The sequence below is a fragment of the Homalodisca vitripennis genome, chromosome 5 (genome assembly GCF_021130785.1).
Source record: "Homalodisca vitripennis isolate AUS2020 chromosome 5, UT_GWSS_2.1, whole genome shotgun sequence".
NCBI lineage: Eukaryota > Metazoa > Arthropoda > Insecta > Hemiptera > Cicadellidae > Homalodisca > Homalodisca vitripennis.
The window spans coordinates 81,180,889-81,207,257 of record NC_060211.1 but is presented as its reverse complement, the minus strand read 5'-3'; the positions used below and the strand labels follow the sequence as shown (position 1 = coordinate 81,207,257).

At 34.9% G+C, this 26,369-nt stretch overlaps 1 protein-coding gene across 2 annotated transcripts in view; it reads right to left on the bottom strand.

Annotated features, from left to right (window-relative positions):
- Positions 1 to 26,369, bottom strand: part of LOC124362441 (histone-lysine N-methyltransferase PRDM16-like) — a 196,960-nt gene that overhangs the window by 78,249 nt on the left and 92,342 nt on the right. The window contains exon 1 of one of the 2 annotated variants that reach the window (XM_046816950.1): positions 305 to 368. The exons of the other annotated variant lie outside the window; for it this stretch is intronic. Coding sequence (XP_046672906.1) covers positions 305 to 311 — 7 coding nt within the window. The 5' untranslated portion in view covers positions 312 to 368. Of the gene's footprint in view, positions 1 to 304; positions 369 to 26,369 lie in introns of those variants that run through there. 2 annotated transcript variants of the gene reach the window in all.

Genomic DNA, 26,369 nt, shown 5'->3' with positions numbered 1-26,369 from the left:
ATATATAATCTTATTATAATCGAAAATATAATGTATAGATAAGAATATACCGAATCAGCTCAGTAATAAAAACGAAACAGTCCATCATGTATAGAAAGCTTCTATGCATGAACCACACAATAAACACAGTATAAATGAATCTTCCTCGTAATGAAGATATAAAACGCGATCTTACATCGTAATTTATCACTATAATGAACACTCCTGAATAGCGCATTCCCGCACATATAATCGAAATACACAAGGACACATCCACTGAGAGAAGACACGGCAGGTTAGATAGTGGGAAGAGGAGCAATCCTACCTGTCATAGATGTAGGTAAGGCAGCGGACTCCAGCACAGAATCTGGGTGACACCAAGGACAAGATGTGAGATACTGACGACAGGAGAGCAGAGGCAGGCGGGTCCAGGGGCGGAGCTAGCAGCATCCCCTCCACCTACAGTGCAGTGGTGGGAGGGGGGTAACGCTGGACCCTCTCCCGACGCTGGCGCTGATCTGGATATTATTTCTGTGGTTTATTTCATCAGACCGTTACCCGTTTGCGATTTATTAACACCTCCGATAAGCGAGGGTTTTATCTCCACCTTTATTCAACTGGATTCTCGTTATCTCGCTATATCAAATTTTGAATCGCCCATAGGTCGTAGTAACCTTTTCACTCCTAGGAGGATGTCATAGTGCAGTCAGTTTTGTAAATCATATATAACGATATGATATTTTCATTCCCTTGAATAAATGATTTGCCTATCTACCGTTTAGACAAAGACGGCTTTGTAGATAAATACGTAAAAGGCTTCTATTGATCTACTACATTTGTCAAACCATTTGGACAACACTTATGGACTAATACGCCGTTCAGGATACCTACCCAATTTTTTCGATTATAGGTCAGGTCGCTATAGATCGTTATTTAATAAAATTAACTCTTTTCTTCAAAGACAAATGTTTTAGTTTGATGTTTTAGGAAGCCTGACTTCATGGACCCAATCACTCTTTTACACTAATTAAAAATTAAAACTGAATTATCTGTGACAATTTATAAACTAGCATATAAAAGTTCTTAAAGGAAAAATATATAATTTGTTATATTTCTATAAGACAATAAAAAATTTACTCTGCCGAATATCAAACAATTCATGTACAAGATTTCTCCCTAAAACCTTTCATCTCAATCGATATTCACCGCTTAAGAACGTATCAAATACAATTTAGAAAGGAAGGTCAAAGACATAAAGAAAGCAAATTCTTTACAAGAGCAACTTATAGAATTAAACTAGATACCGTATAAAAAAACGTACACAATTAAAACCGTTAAAGTACATTTATTATACATTCCTACTACGAGTATACAGTCTCACTACAGAACCCAGTTACAGCATATTTCTTATGGGCTCCTACTAAACAGTCTCAAAGCAGAACACAGTTACAGTACATTTCTTATGGGCTCATACTAAACAGTCTCACATTAGAACACAGTTACAGTACACGTCTTATGGGCTCATACTATAGAGTCTCAAAGCAGAACACAGTTACAGTATATTTCTTGTGGGCTCCTACTAAACAGTCCCACATTAGAACACAGTTACAATACACATCTTATGGGCTCCTACTATACAGTCTCACAGTAGAACACGGTTACAGTACATTTCTTATGGGCTCCTACTAAACAGTCTCACATCAGAGTACAGTTAGAGTACATTTCGTATGGGTTCCTTTTAAACAGTTTCACATCAGTATATAGTTATAGTACATTTCTTATGGCTCATTTTTAACAGTATCAAATCAGATCACAGTTACAGTACACTTAGTATGTGCTCCTATTGTACAGTCTGTCATCACACAGTTACAGTACATTACTTATGGGCTCCTACTAAACAGTCTCAATCAGAACACAGTTACAGTATATTTCTTGTGGGCTCCTACTAAACAGTCCCACATTAGAACACAGTTACAATACACATCTTATGGGCTCCTACTATACAGTCTCACAGTAGAACACGGTTACAGTACATTTCTTATGGGCTCCTACTAAACAGTCTCACATCAGAGTACAGGTAGAGTACATTTCGTATGGGTTCCTTTTAAACAGTTTCACATCAGTATACAGTTATAGTACATTTCTTATGGCTCCTATTTAACAGTATCAAATCAGAACACAGTTACAGTACACTTAGTATGTGCTCCTATTGTACAGTCTGTCATCACACAGTTACAGTACATTACTTATGGGCTCCTACTAAACAGTCTCACATCAAAGTACAGTTAGAGTACATTTCGTATGGGTTCCTTTAACAGTCTCACATCAGAGTACAGTTACAGTACATTTCGTATGGGTTCCTTTTAAACAGTTTCACATCAGTATATAGTTATAGTACATTTCTTATGGGCTCATACTATAGAGTCTCAAAGCAGAACACAGTTACAGTATATTTCTTGTGGGCTCCTACTAAACAGTCTCACATCAGAGTACAGTTAGAGTATATTTCGTATGGGTTCCTTTTAAACAGTTTCACATCAGTATATAGTTATAGTACATTTCTTATGGCTCCTTTTTAACAGTATCAAATCAGAACACAGTTACAGTACACTTAGTATGTGCTCCTATTGTACAGTCTGTCATCACACAGTTACAGTACATTACTTATGGGCTCCTACTAAACAGTCTCACATCAAAGTACAGTTAGAGTACATTTCGTATGGGTTCCTTTTAAACAGTCTCACATCAGAGTACAGTTAGAGTACATTTCGTATGGGTTCCTTTTAAACAGTTTCACATCAGAATATAGTTACAGTACATTTCGTATGGGGTACATCAAGAATCAAAGTAACAGTAAACTTCTTAGAATGTTCCCAATAAACATCCATGCTACATAAGAACACAGTAATTATTTTATTTTTCTATAAACAAACAGAACCTAACAAAATAGTTATCATACAGTCGAACAGACAGTCGGACACTGCTCTTTGACACTTTTCATCCCAAAATCAATAGGGTTCTTCCTTTAACCGAGATGAACTTATACACCAAGTTTTAAGTGCCTAGAACGTTTCTATTCCCAAACAATTTTTCCCCAGATCAAGTGACCTAGAGACGGGTCTCTCGGATTCATGTCTCTAGGATCTCTTTATCACGAGTTGGCTCAAAGACGGACAGTCATACGGATAGATTGCCCTTTTACCTTTTTGACTCACAAACTTGTTTTAACCGAGAGGAATCTACGTACCAAGTTTCACGTTTCTAGAACCTTTTTATCATATTTTATCGGGCAGACGGACGAACAGCGACACACCTTTTAATAAGGCCCTGGTCTTAAAACATATTTCTTTTAACATCAAAACTTAGTATTCTAGATAAATTTTCAAAAAATAAGCCCGGTAGCCTATATATCCTCTACATTCCTAATTGATTTAAATTCTTCCATAAAAACAGAGGTACATTACAATCTTCTGCGATCCTAATAAACACACATTCCCGCAACAGAACATAGTTACAATACATATTTTCTGTGCTCCAAATCTCCCATTAAAACACATTAAAGCACTCCTAATTAACATCAGTTCCCACAACAGAACTCATCTTCTGAGTTCCTAATAAACACATATTCTCACATCAGTACATTATTACAATACACATCTCCTGTGCTCCAAATAAATACAAAATAATCTCGCATCAGAACCGAGTGGCTGTACATATTTTCTGCGTTCCTGTCTGTACGATTCCTCGTGTTTAGAAACTGCTGAGATAAGGTATCGCGGCCGGTAACAGATAACCGCATCACAACTCCTAGAGTTAACTGTTGTAATCGGCTGAGTCAGGGTATCTCACGATTCGCACACAACACGACATGAGGAGATAAATCCTCAAACTGCTGAGGATAAGCTGTCAGAGCCGACAACACATAGTTCATGAGATAACCATGCCAGTGTCATGCATCAGCATGATTCACGTGATCCATGAGTAATTTTAGACGTTTCACTCCGGTGGTGTGTTTTAGAATAATATTCTAAACTGAGGTACGAGCATTACATAGTGACGACAGAATGATTGACGTTAGATCAAGTAAGAAATTGCTTTGATAAAATCTTCGACTGGTGCTCATCTTAGAGTTATAATACTTAAAAATACGATGGGACTTCTTGGAAACCCTGTTTTTTTTAGTTTCTCTATTTTATACGTGTGTATTATAACGATTTCTGACATTAAATCCAGTTTATGAGTTGCATATGTGTAAGGACTTTAGACATAAATTGAAATTGAATTTCCAACCCCTACTTCATATTATCAACATAATAATTACTATCAGCAACATGTGAATATTTTTTGCATGCAACACGAATCTTGTTAAATTAGGTCTTTACCACACTGAAATTCGCCTGAATTCCTTGCTCAAACAATACCAGGCATCGTATCAAACTTTTATTAAGTATGTTAACACTTAAACTATATGGCATTAATTTTTTAACCCTTTATTTACTATGTATCCATTTATATACATTATCGTGACAGTTACCATCCTCGGTATTATTACACACTTACTATATATTGTCAAGAAAAGTATTTAGGTAAAATTAAATTTGAGTTAATTATTTCATTTTAAAGGGTGATAACCTCACCCACTCACTACGCTCATAACCTTTCCTACCGTTCACTGGTGTTTATAGGATCACTCATTGAAAAGATTAGAGAAGGGGGAAGGCTAACGGACACCAGGAACGAAACACCGTTGGTCGTAACATCTTTGACAACAAGCTTGAACTTATCTCTTCTCCAGAGAGAATTCCACGGGTCCTTTCAATTCGATTCTCGAATGCCCATAACAGATACTTTAAGCGTTGATAGCGTCAGAGTCGGATCGGGCAGTCCGTTTCATTTTAAAACGGAAGCCTTATCAGTGCCACACAAAGGCAGCCATTCGATCGGATCTGACTCCTGCCCTTCCGTTCTCCCATTGTCAGCGCTGTCTCGCCTACTGGTCTCGCAGCTCTGGGGAATAAGTCCACAATGGGCTAAAAGTGCTTTAAGAAAGAGAGATCAGAAATGAGAAATCCGAGACAATAATGTGATAGTTTAAACAAATACGATTAAACCTTTCATAGAAAAGTTTCCCTATGTACTACGCTTCTTCTCCAAATCAAGGGAGTAGACTATTAGAGTTCTAGCTTTTACTACACAATCAATGGCCCTGGTAGCTAAGTGGTTAGCGTCTCGTCTTACCACCGCAAGGATCCGGGTTCGAATCCCGGTTCAGCAATGTAATTTCTTCACTTTACATTTAGTTACGATGTGAGTTAGTAGTAATATAATATACAGCTCCAGCTAATATGAGTTAGATAATTAAAAATGTTTATTCAGAAACTCTTGGATTGTTATAAACTCTTACGTGTAAGACGGTTAATACCTTCTTGCGTAAAATGTTATGAGTACATTGGTGGGGAACGTATTGCGTTGATATAGAAACTATGAATTAAATTATACACAATTAATCTCATAGATATAGCACACAAGGTGCGTTACGATATCAGCATAATTGGTTATTTATGGTTAAAACAATTTCTTGAGAAATTAGTAAAATTGTAGTAAAAGAAAAATATATTTATTCCAGATCCTGTACCAGATTTCGAATTATTGTGCTCAAAACGACAAGACGGTCGATACTATGTACAATCTAGTATCTTCGAATGAGAATGAATCATAAAGCATTCATAACATTTTTACAGTTTGAAAAATTACAAGTATGTTAAGTGTTTTTTATTGACAATGATTCATTATCTTCTTTCTTAAAATGCTACAAATTATCATATCTCTATATTTTAAGAAAAACTATAAGCGTTTCCTTAATGCATAATATTAAACCCATATTATGGTGTCTTCAGAAAACGACAAATCAGAACTAAGTAGTATATCATAGCATTATCATATAACTGACTTCCATTATAGGAGAACCACATTTAGACCGTCTATCCTTTCAGAATGAGCCAGGATCACCAAAAGTAGTGAAATCAATTATATAAAGTTTAGGATTATAATTACATATACAGTCAAAAAGAGTTAAAGCTTTAATGGAAATTAACCCCTTTGTATTCATCACAGATATAAATGTTGTGTTGTGTGTGTATAAATGTTTACAAGTATCCTCCTTGTAATAACTATAAATATATGTAGTGTCAGTCTGTTACAATTAATATAAATTCTGTTAAAATTGTAAGAGTTTTCATTTTCAAACTGCATGTGACTATCAGAGGTAAAATGTAAAACCTGGAATTTGTTTGTAAGCTTTACTAACCTTCAAGCGGTTCAGCTAAAACAAAACTGGTAGCGGAGTAACTTTTCACTTTACATCGGGAAATACAATGTCTCAAGGGAGATAAAAGCTTCGTACAAGAAAAGCTTTTAAACGCAGAGGTCATTTGGAGGAATGCGGAGCTATCGGGTAACCCATCGAGAAGAATGACCTGGAGGGGATGGTGGGGGGCATTGCAGATAACATAAAGCGGGACTGGGATAGAATTGTAAACTTTTTTTAAAGTGGTCTGCGGAAGAGAAGAGCCGCCCCTTACCGCCCCCGCTGCCCCCCGACTGCCCCCTCCACCCCGGCTTGGCGGAGATAGACGGACCACCCCCATTATCCGAACACGCCGTGCGGGGTAGGGTTAGACGATGGATTATTGTGCTTTACAAGAAGCACTTTGAATCATTCCTTCATCCATATGCTGCCAATCCGCAGTACTGTCGATCTGCCGCTCTGTTGCTCGCCTTCCCTCTCTCTCACTCACTCTCTCCCTCTCTCTCTCTACTGTGCCACTATGGGGCTGCTCGCAATGCTGTGTACTCTCGTGTAAATAATTGATTCTGAATTGCTCCACCTGACCGAGAGTTTCTCGGTGCGTGACCACACGTATTCTGCGCGACAGCCAAATCGTGTAGAAGATAATGTCAAAAATTCGCCCACCATTTGGCAATATAAATAAATAATCCACACAATCTTGTTTAAATGATGAACAAACATGGTTTCTAACATTATTCTTGACGTATTAGTGTTGAATACAGTCAAAATATAGGATTTGATATGTATACGAGTAAGTCCAATTGTATTGTTAAAATCTATATTATATAATCTTAAATCATTCATCAAACCGGTATAACTCAACTCACTTTTTTTTAGTTCAATTAACCTATACTTCCACTGAATTGGTGAATTGGTGAGTTCGACTCACATTATGAAATATAAAATTGGCTTTGGATCCATTTTAGAACCTATAGTCCAAATAGTGTTCTGTTATACCGTAACCTATAAAGTTCATTACAAACTATAAGCAATTCAGGAGTATATATTTTAACACAACAGTAAAAAATTCATAACTCTTGAGTTACTTATATCCTGACATTTACGGAAATGATGAGTAAGAATTACACATAGGACAATTTCACACTGGCCAAATTCTTCCACACTCCATATATTTACTCCTTGCAAATCATTATAACTAAAATAGTTTATTAGAATACATTTAAAGAGGAAAAGCTCAATAGTAGCTCAGGCAATATAGGAGTAAATATTATTACACAAAAGTAAATAAATCGTAACTTTTTCTATCGATTATTTTTATACTTTCACAGAATCTGTATGAGTCAACCTTATACCACTTAAGGTAATGATGAGTCTGTCTTGTAATTTACAGAATTGTAACCTGTCCATGGTGTTCCATTATAAACCATATCGATAAATTGTTTAGGTAAAGCTGATCCAGGGTTACACTTCGACGAGGGAATTCGTTTGACTAATTATTGTTCATGACTTACTTTAAGTATATTTTTACTCTTGAAAATTTCTCAACTTAAAGATAAATTTACCTGTATACACAATGAATTTTATGGATAAAATGTGGTAAACGTATTCCACTGTATATTAAACATTATGGAAACAATCAGAACACATTACACATCATATAGTGTTAAACGAAAAGTAATATTATTTCAGTTAAGAATAAAATGACATTCTAAATAACTAGTGAATTTAGTAACGTGTGCAAAAAAAGGATAGAAGCGTACAAATTTTCAATGAAGACCTAACTAACCACAGTATGCCAACTTCCCACAAGAGGAATAGATGTGTGAAGATAAAGGGTCGTCAGGTCATCTCCGGAATTCACAAGTCCTTTTGAGGACAATCGAGTTAAAGCCGGCGTGAGAACCGCAGAATCCGCAAAAGGGGCGACGACAGTCACAGATAGAGTCGTTTACCAGGTTCAAAGGGTTTTAATTATTTCGATCATTCCAGCCTCCAAAGGGTTCAGGGGCGATGGCAAGATTACTCCGTACAAAGGTCGAATATCTGGAAATCAGTTGAAAACCCGTAAGGGTTGACAAAAACTGAGTTGATTTCCGCAACGGGGTAAAGAAGGGTTTGATTAACTTGTGCGAATTTGGCGGTGATTCCTTAGGAAAAAATCGTCCCAAAAGGGTGAAATGAAGTAAAAAGAGGCACGAAGGGGTCGAGCCCCCGCTGATTACCCCACAATGGATGGCTTCTCTGCCCTCGGGACTGGGGAGGGCAGCAGTTACACTCACCTGTACTGTCACAACTGGTTCCGGCGTCTCCTCGCAACCGGTCCTGATTTATGGTCATACTTGAGCCTCGCGTGCCTCATACACCACCACCGGCCGACAAGTCCTAATTGATGGATGCGCCTAGCACTTAGGGATGTACTGCTCTAGGAATAGGGACCATTTAACTCACCAAGGATTTACAAAAAAAGTTATTTAACAAATACTGTTGGATTTTCGTAGTATCTGAAGAGCGTAGTAAAACCAATCTTTACTTTTGACCATTTTATACATATCCCTTTCTACCTTTTGGACTTATTCTATCGGTCTGCTCGGGGATCTTGTTAGCCAGAATTCTGTCAGTCATTGAGGATATCAGTCTACCCGAGGGTTTTTTAGACAGAATACATCCTGCCACATTGGCTATCAGTCTGTCCAAAGATCTTTATTTCCTGAATTCTTTCACTATCCAACGACTAAGATCCATCCGAAGATCTTCATATCTATATAGGCAACACCGAGTTCAATGATGGTGAATTTCACTCGGTGTGATTTGGCTGAGTGTTAACGAACATTTTTACATTGATCTTATGGGTAGTCATGAAAGCATAGAGAAAATAAATAAATTTATAAACTAACTGAGTACAAAAATATGAGATTTCAACATGTAACATAGAAACTCATGGTTTACTTATAAAATCACTTGGTGACTTGGTTTGTAGACTTTTATTATTATTATTAAAAGACACAATAAACACCGACTTAATGAACAAAAATATAAATATATATGGGATGACATCTCGAGAAATAGTTCATCTCTATACTGTACTTCAATTTTAAGTTTAACTTAATTTCTACATAATTATAGAACAATGCAGTCTGTGAAAGCGCATATGGAATGCTCCCTGGGATTTGAACCTTGACGTAGTCCTGGGACATTACAATGTAGGTGGCATACTTAGATAAGATGGCGATTAGTTGGAAATGTTCAAATAAGGGAACAAGGCATAAACCATTACGTTTCGATCTGTCAATAAACAATGTCAGTCTCGATGTTCAAGTTTAGAAAGAAAGCTTTGTACCGAAAACAAGCTAAGAGTGATATGCTTCTCTAATGCGCAGCTACCAATCATAATAAAACATACAAAAATTACTATTCATATTTCATGGGTTAGAGCACCATAATCGTCGTTTTGACGGCCTGTTAAGTTACAATGTTTAAAAGATAAAATTTTTTCAAAAAGTTTAATTTTGGACTGGAAATTGTTGTGTGTCTTCAAAGTTTCAGTACTCTCAGGATAGTTATCATTATATATACTAAAAGACCATCTCTCAAATAATTATAATTAAATAAAATTATGATATGTTATTACTTACTCCACATTATAGGGTTATCTTTATGTTAGAATAATTAATAGTGAACTAAAACCCTTTTTTGAAAATTAATTTTAATTTTATTTCATACACGTGTTTCGGTACAAAGGTTGGTACATTATTAAGGTCTGATTTAAAATTTAAAAATTACATGAATCACGATCTTAAGATTCTTTATTTCAAATCAAAAACTGTACCATACTGATAGCATTGAAGGCACAGGTATCGATGTATAAACACACGATTATTAAAGGGCATAGGTAGTCCTGATAGTCCCATGATAAATCTATCTAGTCTAATATTGTTTGTTAGCAAATGATTTTAATGACACTCTCAAAGTTCCTTTCCCAATGAGAAAGTGAAAAAAAAACTATCCGAATTGACTAGACTGTAATCGAGTGAACAAACAGACGTGAATGACACGGATAAGCGGGAGTGGGAGTCGACCAAACGCCGAACACCAAACGAGGCTCGCACAATCGAACGGCTCCAGTCCCGATTTTCCGCTCACATGGCACTGGAGTGGACCTCACGGCAGATAGGATTTAATTATTGAGGCGGGCATTGTGCGCTAACCACCAGTTTTAACGGACTGCAGCCCCCGGAGTCAGAATCAGCCAGCAATGCGCCGTAAATAAACAGTGAGGCCCTGTAATAATAGTACTCAGAGATGCGCTGGTCTGTGAGCGATGGGCTCAAGGGCCGAAGGGGTGAGACAAGGGACCGTTTAGCCCTGCCCTCACATAATTGGACCACGGCCTCTGTAAAATAGGAGCTGGGCAGGCAAAGCGCTTTTTAGTGTCCCGTGCCATTCAAATTTTATTTTTCAGAATAGTGTCGCTAGACAATTTCTTCTTTTAATTAGAAAGCCATGAATATGACAAAGATTAATTAAGACATTAATAAAACAAAAATATATCAAGGACATTGGTAGTATTTTAATATATTTTGAAAATAATTGGTCTATCTCACTTTTTCTGCATTTTCTAGAAGATTTGTATTTGCAGGCAAACACAGAAAAGTTAGATACATTTGGTTATTTTAAAACACAGCGTCCATACATTACCAAATAAATATACAGTTTGTATCTTTAATCAGTATTTGTGTATTTACAATTCAACACGTTCATAAGAAGTATTAAGTCGCATTAATTATATATTACAGGAGTTGAGAGCTAGTTTGCATTGTATAAGAATACAATCTTATTGTTTGTGGAATCACTAGAGGAATTCCTCGGAAATTCCCTGAAAAAGCTAGATTTTACCGCAAAGAGGCGTATCAAAAGGGATAAAAATGTTAAACGACTACATTGGTTTCACAAGTCATACTTTTTTATACCTTGACACGCTGCAAACCAACAACCTGACACTTAAAAATAGATATATCCCCGTCAACCAGCGAGATAAATAGACTGAAATTTGCAATTTTAACCAAATAGTCGGTTTTGGTTATTTGTAGCTGAATTAACTTTTATTTGTGTTTGTGGCGGTTGATTTTAAGTGTGCAAAGCCAATCTCCTATTTTGACACCACCAAAACAAGCGCGGTTAACGATCGACAACTTTCTCAAGGGAAGTTCCTCTATTGATTTCTAGAACCTCTAGGTTATGTGATTCTACCATGCACATTGGCTCGGTTTATGCCTATAAATGTGCGTATCATCCATTGATTTTCTTATTCAGTTATAATTTTAAATGAAACATTTGTTTAATCCCTCGTTGACGTAAATTGAGGCATCAAATTTTGTATCACAATAATTAATTCAATTAAATATTTGTTGAGAGGGTAGTAAGCCCACTGCCTGCATGGATACAGAAGTTTGGCTTTGGACAGATGATTTGTTTACAAGTATTGCGGAATAGAGATTCTTTTAGACAGCAGTTTCAATGAGGCTCGCAAATTATTACTAGGCTTCCCTGAGGTCGCTTGGTGATTTTCAAGTTTGCAGCAAATTTTTTTTGAGAAGTCCTACAGACCGACAAATAGACAGTCCTTATACAGCTATTGAGTGATGATAGGCTTCAATAACGCTCGGCTCAATCCCAAGGATGGACACCCGCCGCTATAGAAAAAGTTCTTGTCTATGAAGGAATGAAGTTTCATGGAAAGTACTACAGATTCTAAAAATGTCTTACGGACAGTTAAGCTCCATGTTTTACTTTGACAAATGTTAAATAATGTCATACGATTATTCTTTTACACAATTATTTTTACCCATTATTCCCGTTTGTGTCTTGGTTATCCATAAGACCAATGAAAAATGTCCGATAACTATCAGCCAAAACCCATCGATTGAACTTGATGTAATCTATAAAGAAATGAAGCTTCATACCAAATTTGGAATCTACATGACAGTTAATTCTCGCGATATCATCCAGACAGAGATTTAGTTTTTCCAGCCATTCGCTAACGCACAGCCAACTAAGCGTATTTTAGCTAGCACGAACTTGTCGCAACACTGATTATCGCAATGAGATCAAATCTAAGGAAGCAACTGCCAATTGATTATAGGCCAGGACCGAGAGGGGACTAGGCCAAGGATTGTCTTCCAATTGGCAGACTCTGCGGGGCACTGGCAGCGACAGGAAGTCGGGGGGAAGAACAATCACGATTTCTGTCTTTTAACGGCTACCACACTGTCCTTCTGATTCCTGTACAGAACCTACCCTCACTGAGCGTCTGCAGCAGGACTTGGACAATGCGTGCTATATTCTACAAGGTTGTTTGTTACCTAACTGAATGTTTACCGTTTCACAGAATAAATTGGTAATAATAGCCGTAAATCATCTCACTTAATGAAACAAATACAATTGCAGTATATTCATAAATAAAACACTTTGAAATGGTTTCAACAAAAAAATTTCATGTAATAGTCTCAATTTTGTTTTTGGCATAAAACAAGAAACCTTGTATCCCCCAAAAATTCACATTTAAGATATCATAACGTAATGAACTTCATCACAATTCAAGGTTTTATTTGGTTATTTCATCAATTATTTTAGACAATCTGTTGGATTAGGACGGTCAATTTTTAATATTTTTACTCTAATGAGTAGTTTATCATACCAAAATTTATACCTGATTGGATAATGATGTTAAATCATTTTTTTGCGAATCTGGCACCATAAGAGGACAGCAGATACCAAATCTCGAAACACCGTGTTTAATATTTGATCATATTTATCTGCAGACATGTTTATTACTTTTTTGTTTCTTCCTTTGTAAAATCAAATTTTGTTTGAACAATGTGAGTAAAAGTATAATTAAACTTACAATTAAAATTTGCTTTGAGATTTTTAATCTTAGTTTTTTTTAACTTGCACATAATGAAGAGTTTGTAAATGATTTCTCCTTTCTTAAAGATGATTAATTGCTTGGAAATGGAAACTTTCTTTGCATTTTACTTACTGCATTAACGTATCTCTTAATTAGATTTAAATTACTATTTTTAACTCCGCTAACTTGTAAGAAAAGTTAAGGTTATTACAGATTTCCGGAATATTCTTCGAAAGTCGGTTTAGTTCGTTATTATACATGTAATAACGAATTCTAGTGTTGGTCGGTACTAGGCTCAATAAAAAGGTGATGATGATATGAATGTTTATATTTTCAGTATAATATGTATACAAAAAATGATCAGAGAATAAAACGTTTTATGTATACATGAATGTACTTAATGTTTTATTTTAAAATCATATAGTGTCATTGTTACATTTCTTTAAAAGCCATTTTTTTAAATTAAATATTATTGAAAACCATGATATTTCGTGCAATTATAAATCATTAAAACATTATTAAATTTTATATTTTTATCTACGGACGTGTTTTGTGTGCATGGATAAATAATTGCTCAAATGTCCTACTTTAAGAGTCTATATCTCATCAAGTGTTAAAAAATTGTATTTATTTGTTTTGCCGTCCGAGAAGGTAGTCCATCTTAAGGAGCTGTAAGACCTGACTGTTATTATAATATTAATAGAATTTAATGAGAGACATCGCTACCACGCATATTTATCTAATCATTTTCCTCCGTCAGGTTTATTATTTACCCTGTTGTAGACGAGTGTAGACTAGGACAGAACAACAAATACGAGTACACGACAAGTGGAAGCTCTATGCTGCCAGCATAATCGCATCGACAAAGAACAGCAAAGAATGGGGGCTATGAGGGAATATTGATTTCAATTAGGGTGGATGTTTTACCCTCGAAGGATGCCAACAAGTGCATTAGTCGTTTAGAGAAGAGTGGAGTGTGGGGGTCGGGGCTTGAGCCGTGCGAACACGGATTTAATTGCCAGATGATGGGGTCAAGCCATTATATAGACAATAAGGGTGCGTCACCCCCTCTCTTCGTCAGCTATCAGACCGCAGTATCATGGTTTTTGCTAGCTGGCGACAAGGGTGACGCTTAGACGATGTACTAAGTGACGGGGCAATGACACTCGGAATACTTTATACGACGTTGCACTCTCAGACAGTGGTAACGATTTTTGACGATGTGTACCACGATATGTTGCATGAAAACCAATATACATGTAAACGACCTCTAGGTCGAGAGATCGTGGGTTCGATTCCCGGGGAGGATACAACAATTTTGATATTTGATTTAGGCCTTACCATTTTTGTTAAACTGTTTTTTCTCCGCTGCATTGACCTCTCTGTAAAATATGAAACATCTTAAAATATTCAACAACGTTTTAGTCGTATCTTATACTGAGTTAAATACTACATTTAGCACATTACATGGACAGTATGATTTCCTCCATTCCCTATTCCCTTTTCACACTGCACCAGGATAAGAAACTTAAAACACCCAGGAAGCTCATTATAGGAAATGAAATTTAAAATTATTTTCAAGGCGAAGTTAGGACTATAATCCTCTCTACCACTTCCAATCAAACATGGAGTACCATACATCCCCCAAGCATCTCTGAGGACAGTATTATCCTTCGTGGTATATGTCCATCTCCACTAACTATTCATTTTTCGTTCTTCATGAGGCCGAGAAACTCGTTGCACTCAACATGTTTATCGAAACTGTATGAACTATCAAATATCCCCGAAACAGAAACATCACCGATGATAGTGATAGCCATTGTGGTATACCCTATATTCTTCCCTCTTCTATCTTCCCGAATCGTACTGCACTAAATCGGAATAATGAGGCTAGTAAAGTGAACGTAGGTAAAACAACATGGATAGAAATATTAGTGATGACTATTTTGAAAACAAATCTCTAAATCTCATTTCATGCGCATCTGCTACTATTCAAATTAAATTTAAATAAATGCCCTAGTAACAAAATATCTTTTATACTAACTTTCAGCTCAGTAATTTTTCCATAGCTCGTAGTTAAATACTGTATAGAAGTTATTTATTTTTGTTAACATAAGGAATGTGTAGTGATTAGTGTTTCAAACCATCCTGTGCATACTCCGCGCTACCTTTTCGCTCAAGAGTTTTGTTATTTTTCTCGTTATATCCTCCATTGAGCGGCGGTTGGTGGCGGGCTTGATACAACTATACTTTTGAGTAGCTTTTGTCTCAATTATAACAGTAGTAATAACTTTAACTGAGGAGAGTGTACAACATAGCAACACTGCAAATATGCCAAGTACGCTTGTTTTTCTTCTTTTAATCAGTACTTAACTCGCACAGCAAACCAGAAGAGACCAACAAATTGAAGTAGAAGGGTGTATTGTATACTACAAACATTTTTAAATAGCAGGATAAACATTGGACAGTACGCCGCACCGTTGTTATTTTCCACAAACCAATGACTTATTGACTAATAAACATATAGTCCAGATTGGGAAAAAAACTCACTGCTTCGCAAACATTCGTTTCCCACAGACCGATCACTTAATGTATTCCAAAGCCAGGTCACTACAGAGGTAGAGGGGTGCAGCTATGTAATTTCTGTCAGAGGGAAGACTCTAGCCTCCGACTCCGGAAGAAGTATTGACAATCATGTCGCAATCTAATGACAGCCACGGTGCTGTGCGACGGCGCAGATGTGAGTATGGAAGGCTGCCGTACCGACCTCACCTTTGTTTCATCCTCTCAACGGGGCCGGAAGCGGAACACAATTGATGCCGGAAGTCGAAGGCACCTAATAATACACATCTTGGTGGCTTGACTGATCTGGCGGAGTCAATAGAAGAACAAGGGCCGGCATTGTCGGTACTCCCCGGGGGCCTTGGGTTCGGCACCGATCGGTTCTCACACTTAACCTTTAATTGACTTCACCTCTCTCCTATCTGATTGTCTAATCTAGTTGGCAAGTCATTATTATCTAACGGCTTTATACCTTTAGAGGCCTAAATGCTGAGAAATTTATAATTCCGGGTGGAATACAATACAACGTCCACTCGCAAAGCTTATAAATCGAGAGTTGGAAACTGTTGAAGGTTTTTGCCATGGTTTTTCCTAGGGTTAAGCAAACTTTTTCTAAATACAAACGTCAGTTTCATTATTTCGTCGAATACGTCGGCGTGTAGTTTTTAGTAGAATGTCTCATTATTGTCTATCTCATTAGTAAAAACGTTGATACTACCCAATTATGCATTCTACCAGTTCTGCATCTGAGCTAAAAATAAAAAAATATCTTCACTGGTTTCTGAATGCAAGTCAATTTGAAAGTATAGATCTGAAATTTTAAAGAAACATTCTTCAAAGTGACGAAATGTTTTAAATGATTATTAGGAAGGTTCCGCATAAAACCGTTGGTTCATCTGTAGACAATAACAAATGCAAATAATTTGAATCTGTAGTGTTATTTTACAATCACAAAAATGTATTGTATTTGCTACTATAAAATAATAAAAAAGATTCTTATTTCATTTTCGATTTTTTAAATAATTGACAATCTTATTTTCAATTTCGGATGACAATTTTTAATCGAGTGTATTCATTTTTATCTTCTTTCTTTGTGTAAATTGACATAAATATTGTGTACATAATTGAAATTATGCTATATGTCTAATGCCATATAATTTTTCATTCTATTCTAGACTTACTATGGAAAATTCAAAGCGGAAAAGACTACAAACACACATTCTTCATAAAATCAAAAGTTTCAAAACGAACTCATTCAAACATATTTATATGTATTCAGATTTTTTAAAACTTTGACATAAATTGTGAAAGAAATTCTGTATATCGTTAACACAAATTAAAATCCTAAATCAACGTTAACTTTTCTTTATACCAAATTATTTATATCAAAACAAGTCTAATTTATGATTAATATGAGAGCAATATCATATTTCATGCATGGCTAGGTACGTAGAATCGTATGTATTGCTTCTCACTAACAGCTCTCACGAGCGATCGTATACGATGATAAAAACGTACTTTACGTGAGGAAACCAGAGACTTTTACGATATATGCGTGTCGTTGTTTTAGATTGAGGCGTGATAGGAGTTAAAGGGGCGTTTTGAGGGAAAGTGGACGCATAATTTTAAGAAATGTGTAAACGCCGGGACTGAATAACAGGACATTAGTTTCAGATGCAAGGTGATCCCCTTATCGAAAAATTGCTGCTTACCTTCCCATAACAAGTGGCCATATTACACCTATATATGAATACGTAACAAGGCGGTATACGGCTTATCTAATTCTTTTCTGAAACAAAAGAAATTACTGCCTCTACAAAATACAGATCCACAATTTGGTAGAGATTAGATTAGTGTAGTGTTGAGTTCCTGTTGAAATTAAAGATTTCTAAAGTGACGAAATTAGGGTAGTATTTTGAAAAATATCTTTATTTTTCTCGTACAAGCAATACGGTTTTTCAATCATTGTTTAAATTGTTTTATTCCAAACTTAATTATTATTAACTCTTACATTAAAAAATACAACAAATTTAATGTAGGCTTGTATAGTAGACATTAGAGGGTAAAATTCTACTTTCTTATAATTAAGTGTTCTCGAAATTATTAAAATGTTATTAATGCAATAAAATGTGTTCTAAATTCAAGATTAAAACAGTTGCCTTTAATTTTTATGTAACTGAATTAAAATAGCAATATCAAGGTTCCAGGAAGAGTCTTGAAAACAATATTTCAGAAATTGTTTCAAGTCTCCAAAATAAGAAAAATCAAATGGAACATATTTCCAAACTTATAGAAAATAATTGTATGTTAAAAAGGTTTTAATTCTACTTATGTTCAAAATGTACTAATACGCAATAAATTAATATGCAACGTGCAATGTAATCATAACACCAATAATATCAAACTTGTTAAAATCGGTCATTGCCTAAGTTATCACTTTTCTAAATAACTTTATTACCATACTGGAATATTTACATATCGTTCAAAAGTTGGCAAGAACTTGACCAATGACACGGTCCTCTTATTATTAATACTTAGGGCACGCTTTAAGACCAATGCATTTTAGTGTTTGTTTAAATTTTATTTTATTTCTTTTAAGATTAGTTTGTCCTTAATTCAGCCCTTACGTATCTGTTTCTCTTTCCCTGGCTCTTCTAAATACCTTAAATGTTATCAGTACTTTCACAGCACAACTGGCATCGAAATAATGAAATTCCCGGATCTAGAACCAATTAACTCACCTCAATATCTTAGACGTCTTGGCAGACCGGGGAGTCGCGTCCGAGTGACAGACCGGAACTGATACTGTCGCGGCGCACGCCGGAAGTGGGAGATGATACCACCAGAGATGTGCCAATTAAAGGGCCAAGACGTCTGTCTTAAAAGATTGTGTGTAATTGCCACAGTAGTGACAGCGCGTGTACTCTAATACAGACTGTTAAACACTTTTTTTAACAAAGATAGTTTTAGACAGTATTATCAACTATTGAAGCGCAAAACGTAAATTTGAAAGATTTAAGATGCCTTCAAATAAAATTTGTTATTAAAACACTAATTCTGGGAGACAAGACTCAATTTGCATTCTAGAAGTACACAAACAAGGTATTCTGTAAATCGATAAAAGAAGTATTCCTAACAAAGAGGTCGATCGTCAACTACGCTAATTTTGCTGGAGGTCGTAATGGGAGGTTATCAAAAGGGTTAAAAATACTAAACGATATTCTTTTCTCAGATTATATTTTTACTACTTCGATATACATAAAACTGACTGTGAAACACATAAATAATAGTTGTGTTACTGTCAATAAACTGGACAGAGTCCTTTTACAGGATCTGTACATGATTAGAGCTGATACTCATTTAGCATTTATTTACGTGTGTGGCGGATGTTTTTAAAAACATCGCACTAAGGAAAATACTCTCTGAGAAAAAAATTATATTTTCAATATTTAAACCTTTAAATACCTTCCCGTTTCGATCTCCACCGAAACTAATGCAGACTAACGAACTAACGAAGTAAGTTTCTCATGGGAAGTTTCTCTATAGATTTCAGGATAAACCGGGTGTATACTTATACTCGTACAATGCAATTTGGTTGTCGGCTCCGCGGGACTGTCTAATCATATCACATCATCATATGATCCGATAATACTATTGATTCGTATGGTTCTACTTCAGTAATATACTGCTAATTATGGCTTGGTTAATTCTGTTTTGAAAGATATGTGTATTTTATATTTGTTCGCTGGAGGTAACTTACCCTATCAGTAGAAGTATGGTCAAACAATTTATAATGAAACATTATACGAGTAGGAAAGTGTAATGCAACTCCTTTTGAGTTCGGTGCAGTAAATTACGTCACCAGAGGAGTTTGTATCCTGACATGGTACAATCGTGGTAAATGGTAAATCTTGTATACAAGTAGGAAGTTCCCCCTCTTCATGATATTGTTATTGTTATTAGAGGTTTATGATATTCTTTACCTCGTCCGTGTACTCAAAAAACTGCCCTTTCAAGTCATCTTTGATTTGTGGAAAGAACTAAAAATAAATGCACAGAGGGAATTCTTTTGAGGAAGTCGCAAGGTTGAGTGAGCAGTTGTATTGTTATGGTAGATGATTATTTAAATAATATCTTATCCCACCAAAAATTCAATAAACCGATTTTTAGATTATTTATGTCTTTCATCTTTTCAAAAGTATATATTGTTGTTTAAATATAAATTCAAATATTCTGTCACTGATAAAGTGGTCTATAGAAGTTAAAGGTCGTGTATCGGGAGAATATATAACTACAAGCCGACATTTTCTTCCTTCCAAACGAGAAAACTAATTGTGCAGATACGAGCTCCATAACTATTACACGATGCTGTATCACTCACGATCCTCGTAAGCTGTTTTCAATTTTACATTTTCATCGGTCTTTTTCAATTCAATTCAGAAGACAAAATTTCGTAGCAGCTAGCTCTTCAATTAAGTTTGCTATTCCAATAACATGAACAAGCAAAACTTTCCCAACCATACCAAGCCAAGTGTATACATCTCCGCATGTCGCATCGGAACAAGTTACACACTGTTCGCCAATTGTATTGTATTTTTTGTATTTTCGCCTTTATATTTTAGAGAATCGGAATATAGTTTTCAAGAATTAAGAATATTATAATTTGTTAATAAGGCTCTTTTATAAGTATTTGTATTTTATAGTACTACCAGAGCTTTTCTATAATTACTGCTTGCGCTCGGATAGTTTTCTACTTTGAAGGGATGTGCCAATATCCGCTTCTACAATAGAATTTTTCTATCCTTACCTATGGAGATTGCATTATTTAGCAACACTGGATGAATGGATCCACACTTTATCCTACACCAGATCATTTCCATCTTAACATCTGCAAATCTATTAACAATGCAGATAGTATGTGTGATACTCTTTTGTGCACTAGAATGGTTCTTTAGACCTTTGGTCCTGAAAGGTAGAATTTCTTTTTTTGAAAGGTAGACATCGGAATCACATAATTTTAGTAAAAGGAATGCGGGCCTCCAGGTATGAGGTAAAATAAGTTTTTTGGATTAAAAGATAGCAGTGTTTCCAACTAGTGCAGTTTTCTGAGGTAAATTTAAAAGTTTGTAGTGTAAAAGAGGGACGTTTAGGACAGATATGCTTTGATACAAAAGCGAGTATATAAGTGAAGGAAAGTATAAAATGTAATGTATGTATAATAAGAGTTGTACGTCCAAAAAGTAAAAAATACGAAACGAAAAAAAAATATATATATATAAATTACCCCATGTTATTATTCGCTGAGCGTCAGCGAAGGGTCTGAAGAGATCGTATGTCTATTTGTCTGTAAGCACGATATCTCTAAATTTCATTTCTATATGAGAAACACCGAATTCGATTATGTTACATGTCACTCCATGGAATTTGTCTGAGCGTTACAGAATATTTTTACATCGCTCTTATGGGTAACCATGATAGCAAGGAGAAAACAGCAGAATAAAAAAATTTGTAAACGTGCTGAGTAAAATCATATGAAACATTATCACATGACATATTATCACATGTAGTCTAACTATCCCAACACATCTAATATCAAATTACATGAAAGACATAAAACCAATATTTAAGACTTTTATTGTTTTGTGAGGCAAGTCTTAAATATTGGTTTTATGTTTTTCATGTAATTTAACAGTGACCAATATAAGCTCCATCTACAGCACATCTAATATCATTCTATGGTGACTTTGTATCAGTTTTATTATTTAAATACTGATATTAAACCTAATGTAATTAACATAAATGTGAATAGTTGATGTAGTAAGATATTTCGAGAAAGATTTCATCTGTAGACTTTTAGACTTTAGATTATGCATGAAACATCACTACTACACCAACAACAAATGAATTGTATGATGTGGCTTGTCCGGCCATGGAATTTTGCTGAGCCTCATTGAAGCCTATAACTCAGTAGGGTGACACATTTTTTTATTTAACATGTGTATTTTTATTTTATTTGACATTTAACATTTTGAATGGAATCCAGTGACGTCAGTTATGTGTGACACATAATGTGTCGCAGCCTACCCCTATCTTTCAATAGTTAGACATTGTCTATGAAAAGGTATGAAAGATTAGAAACTAAATTCTAAATTGTATTTATTTAATCCTAAATTGTTTTGTTTTATGTAGAGTATACAGACTCCTTTCACGAATTCACTATTTTAAAACAGTGTAATATACACGATATATAGATATTTTCTATTTACACGTAATGGTTATTTAATTTTTAGGAAATGAATATTCTAAAATATGTATAAAAGGTAAGCTTTTAGAATAAAATATTCCTGTGTAACTGTAGCACACATTGGAGGTCGATATTTTAAAATGTCCCTTTAAAATATTCAATTGATGTTTGAAGTAGCCTGCACTTTGGGACTCCGACCATTAAAGGTCCATTTCGCGTGCTTTCACCGCGCACAAAGACGTGGGGTGACCCTTGTTACCCAAGACAAAGAATCTAAAGCTTCCATCTTATTTGAGGGAAGTAATGGAGGCTAATAACCTGCGGAACGTGTCCGTACCAGATCTGCCCGGGGAGAGGTGATTTTGGGTTTTTAATCACGCCTAAGACAGGCGTGTTATCTCAAGGCGTGCGGTCACGCCCCGCTGCTTGTGGTTGTCCTTGTTTTGGCACTTCGTTTAATAGCGTAGCCACTTTCACCAGCCGACTTTCACTTTACATCGGAATGAAGGGAGAGATGAAAATACTTATTTGATGCATATAGAAAGTAATATTCACATTTACACTTTTTAAAAGGATAGTTTCACAGATTCGATTAATATAAATAAACTATTTGCTTTTCGGGTTAAGCAAAAAGCTAAATAAAATACACCAATTAACTTTCACTCCTTAATATATCGTGATAAATGCTTTGAGTTTTATATCTGCAACTTGTGTTGTTAATCGCAAGATGTTGACTAGTATTTAAATTGTGTGTATCCTTAACCTTTTACTTTAATGTTTTGACATCAACGATGGCAGATGTTCGAAAACCTGTTATCCTGTCACATCGTGCATCGTAAGTAATAACATTTAAACAAAGAACGTCCATCTATTTTGCAATAAAAAATTGTATTCGCTCGGTGTTCATTATAGCAAGAACTCACGTATTTTTTAATTAATTAATTTTATTAATACACAATTTAGTAGTACGCTACACTGCGTTTAGCGTAACAGGCTTCACTGAGGCTACATAAAAATTTCAAGTCTATAGCTCGTTTCATTCTTGAGATATCCTGTGGACAGACAGGCTGTTAGACGATTATATAGAACATAATTTTTAGTAGTAGTCGATTTCCTCGGCAGACAAAAGAGTAATTGTATCAGCACTCTGGAGGATAGGCTTCAATGACGCTCAGCCAAATCCTATGGCATGCGTTATTATTGAACTCAATCTTGATTATGTAGAAATGCATGATTCAAATATCTTACTTATAATTAGGCTACATATGTAAATATGTCGCATATTAAAAGGCAATATAATTTATGATCCTCAGGTTTTTTTTACATATTTATTAATTGTGCAATTCCCTCGTTGCCATTATGGTAACTCATATAAGACCCAAAGATGTTCGATTAACATACTTAATCTCATGCATATGAAGCTTCATGCAAAAGTTTACAGGTTGGTTACTTTTCGAGATATCGGATAGAGGGATAGACAGACATGAAATTTTGCCAGCCCCTAGAGTAATAGGTATCGCTAAGCTCAGCCAATTTAGTCGTAGTGCATTATTTAGTAGTCTATCGAAATATTTGTCTTTGATCTTTGTGCTTTTTCCGTTAAAGATATCAGGACATTACCGGTTCTTCTATAAAAGTCTAAAAAAAACGTTTGCATGATAATGAAACAAGTGTTTATTTCAAAATCGGTACTACAGGTATGCTTTTATTCTACTTTTATCGACAAAAAAAAAACTTAATTATTACACGTTAGATTTTTATAAATGATTTTAACACTCTAAAGTAAAACAAAACGTTCAATAACGTCTAAAATAAAACTGGTACGCGAGTCCCGATGCGGAACGGAGAAGAACGGCTTATGTCGATATGATAGAGACTGATGCCGAACTGAAAATAATGACGGAGTTATCATTTGTATTGCAACAGATTTCGTAAATTGTGACGCAGTTTTTCAGCATGGGTTAATGCATGTACAAAGCGATGGGGCTGTCATATACACTTGCCTCGACTCAGGCGCCAACTCGGAAATTACAAAATCGCTTCTATCATCCCCCCGCCCCCCGCGGCGTCTTCGCGCTGTTTCGCGCCTTCTCACCCCTTCGTCGCGGGCCGCGTCTTCTGCCGGGCTCTGATCGATACCTTGTAACATTCTTGTAAGGAGGCATTTTGTAGGACAGCGTTTCCTCAGGACTGTACCTAGAGAATATAGTACTTACATTGTATATTAATTAGGTGACCATTATATTAAATCATGGTTTAGTTGAACTAATTAGGTTAAATAAATAATTGAATTAATTAATAAATCTCTAATTTATAAATTGTTCTAGCTGTTAATTTATACTACGAAAACCATATCGCACTGTATATTTTACTATAATATATACACATTTCACAGTTGAAATCTAGAATTGACGAGATGGAATGAAAATATTGTATGTTCTCGTAAAATGTGGAATATGGACATATCATATAAAACTCAGTCCAAACACTATAGTAATTATCGAATACCTAATACGTAGGTAATAAACGCCATTTCATTCAAGAGCGGAAATCTTATTTTTTCATTAATACATTTTCAGTTAAACTCTCAGTTTTTTGTTTAACATCTGTTGACTCACAGCGTGCCCGAAACATTTCAATAAATTAATTATTGTGAACGCAATGTTCAAAGAGATGTCAACCGGAAAACTTTTATGTTAGTTAGTTATTACATTTATGAAATTATGGGATAATCACATATCCTGACATTTGTCATAAGATATTAACATATACGGAGTGTAAAAATTTCAAATTTCAAACAATTCAAAATTTCGGAAACTCAATAATAAAAAACATTTGCCAAATTGTATTTGTCTATTTTTTATTTGAGAAAGGCTTGTTGTAATAAGTTGAAGTCTCGTACATAGCTTTGGTTCGACAATATGTTATAATCAGCGGGTTATCTAAAATTAAAACAGCAGATTGTTGTAGCTTTGTTAAATCAAATGATCTCCATGAATTCTCAACTGATTTTCTAAAACTTTGTATAGTTCGATTTTTAATTAAATTGTTTAACTAAAATATAATAACTGTTATTTTGTGATCATATATTGTTTTTAAGATATTTACCTAAAGATTTGTAAAAGCTGCGACTTTAAATTTATCATCATTTTTACTGTAACTAGGGTAGATTAGGGTATTTTTATTAGGGTATTTTTAATGTAACAGTAAATGTAACGAATGTAGCGAATGTCAACGTATTACAACAAACCATTCTAAAATTAAAAATAAATAACTGAAATCATAAAGTGGTGACTATTTCGTTAATTATTGCGTTTTATAAATGTTTTTTATATATTTTGGTTTGTCTTTGATCCAGGAATAATACCTGGAAAGGTTGGTACGCAGTTCTGGGATACCCTGTATAAAGGTTTCACTCTAATATTTCTTGTTCATCAAAAGTTCTATGGCTTACTATTCTATGGCCTAAAGATCCATCTAAACTAAATAAATCGAATTACACTTCGGGGAAGTTCAAAAAGCCTTCAAACAGGCTCTCTGAAGACCCTATTATACTTGGTTAGGGAGAATCCTACAGATATTTTTACGAGATTGATATTGCTGATTTGACTCCATCTCTACATCAATTCCGTAGTCACATTCTACGTCACCATCATGTGATAATCCGGTTCATTCATAATTGTGAAACTATAAGCATAGTGGACTTTCGCACTCAAAAAATTACAGACTAACATAATTCCGTCATCTTTTCAAAAACTTTGGTGTAAATGAATAAGCTTTTTTTAAATACTAAAAACTGATTATTCAAAACTTAAACTATGTTAACATCTCATGGTCGAGGCTTTCTAGTCTGGGGGATTCGACACTCGAAACGGAAAAACTTTTCTTCATTAAAAGTATTTTTTAATATTATTGTCCATTTTTTCTGATTAAGAATAATGTAAGAAAAAACTATTGGCATATCTAATATATTTATGTTGGTTATAATAGTTAGTTACCTAACATAATCCATACTGAGCTATTGCTGGATTTTAACTACGACTACCCGCTATACGAATTTCTTATGTTTTCAGAAAAGAATTATAAATTTTTAAAAATGTGATTGATTGTGGGTAATTCGGATACTAATAACTATATATTCTTGTATTTAGAACCTATTTGGTCTATAACATCATAAAAAACATTTTAACAAAAAAATAAATGTTTTATAAATACGGTAATAAAAGATCATGCTGTTATTCAAAAAAATACATAAATATTAAAATTTTGTTAGTACACTCATATAAAATGTATAAAAAAACATCAAAATTGGATAAATAGTTTTTTAACATCAAATTTTAAAAAATTCTAAAATTTTTATTTAACAGAAC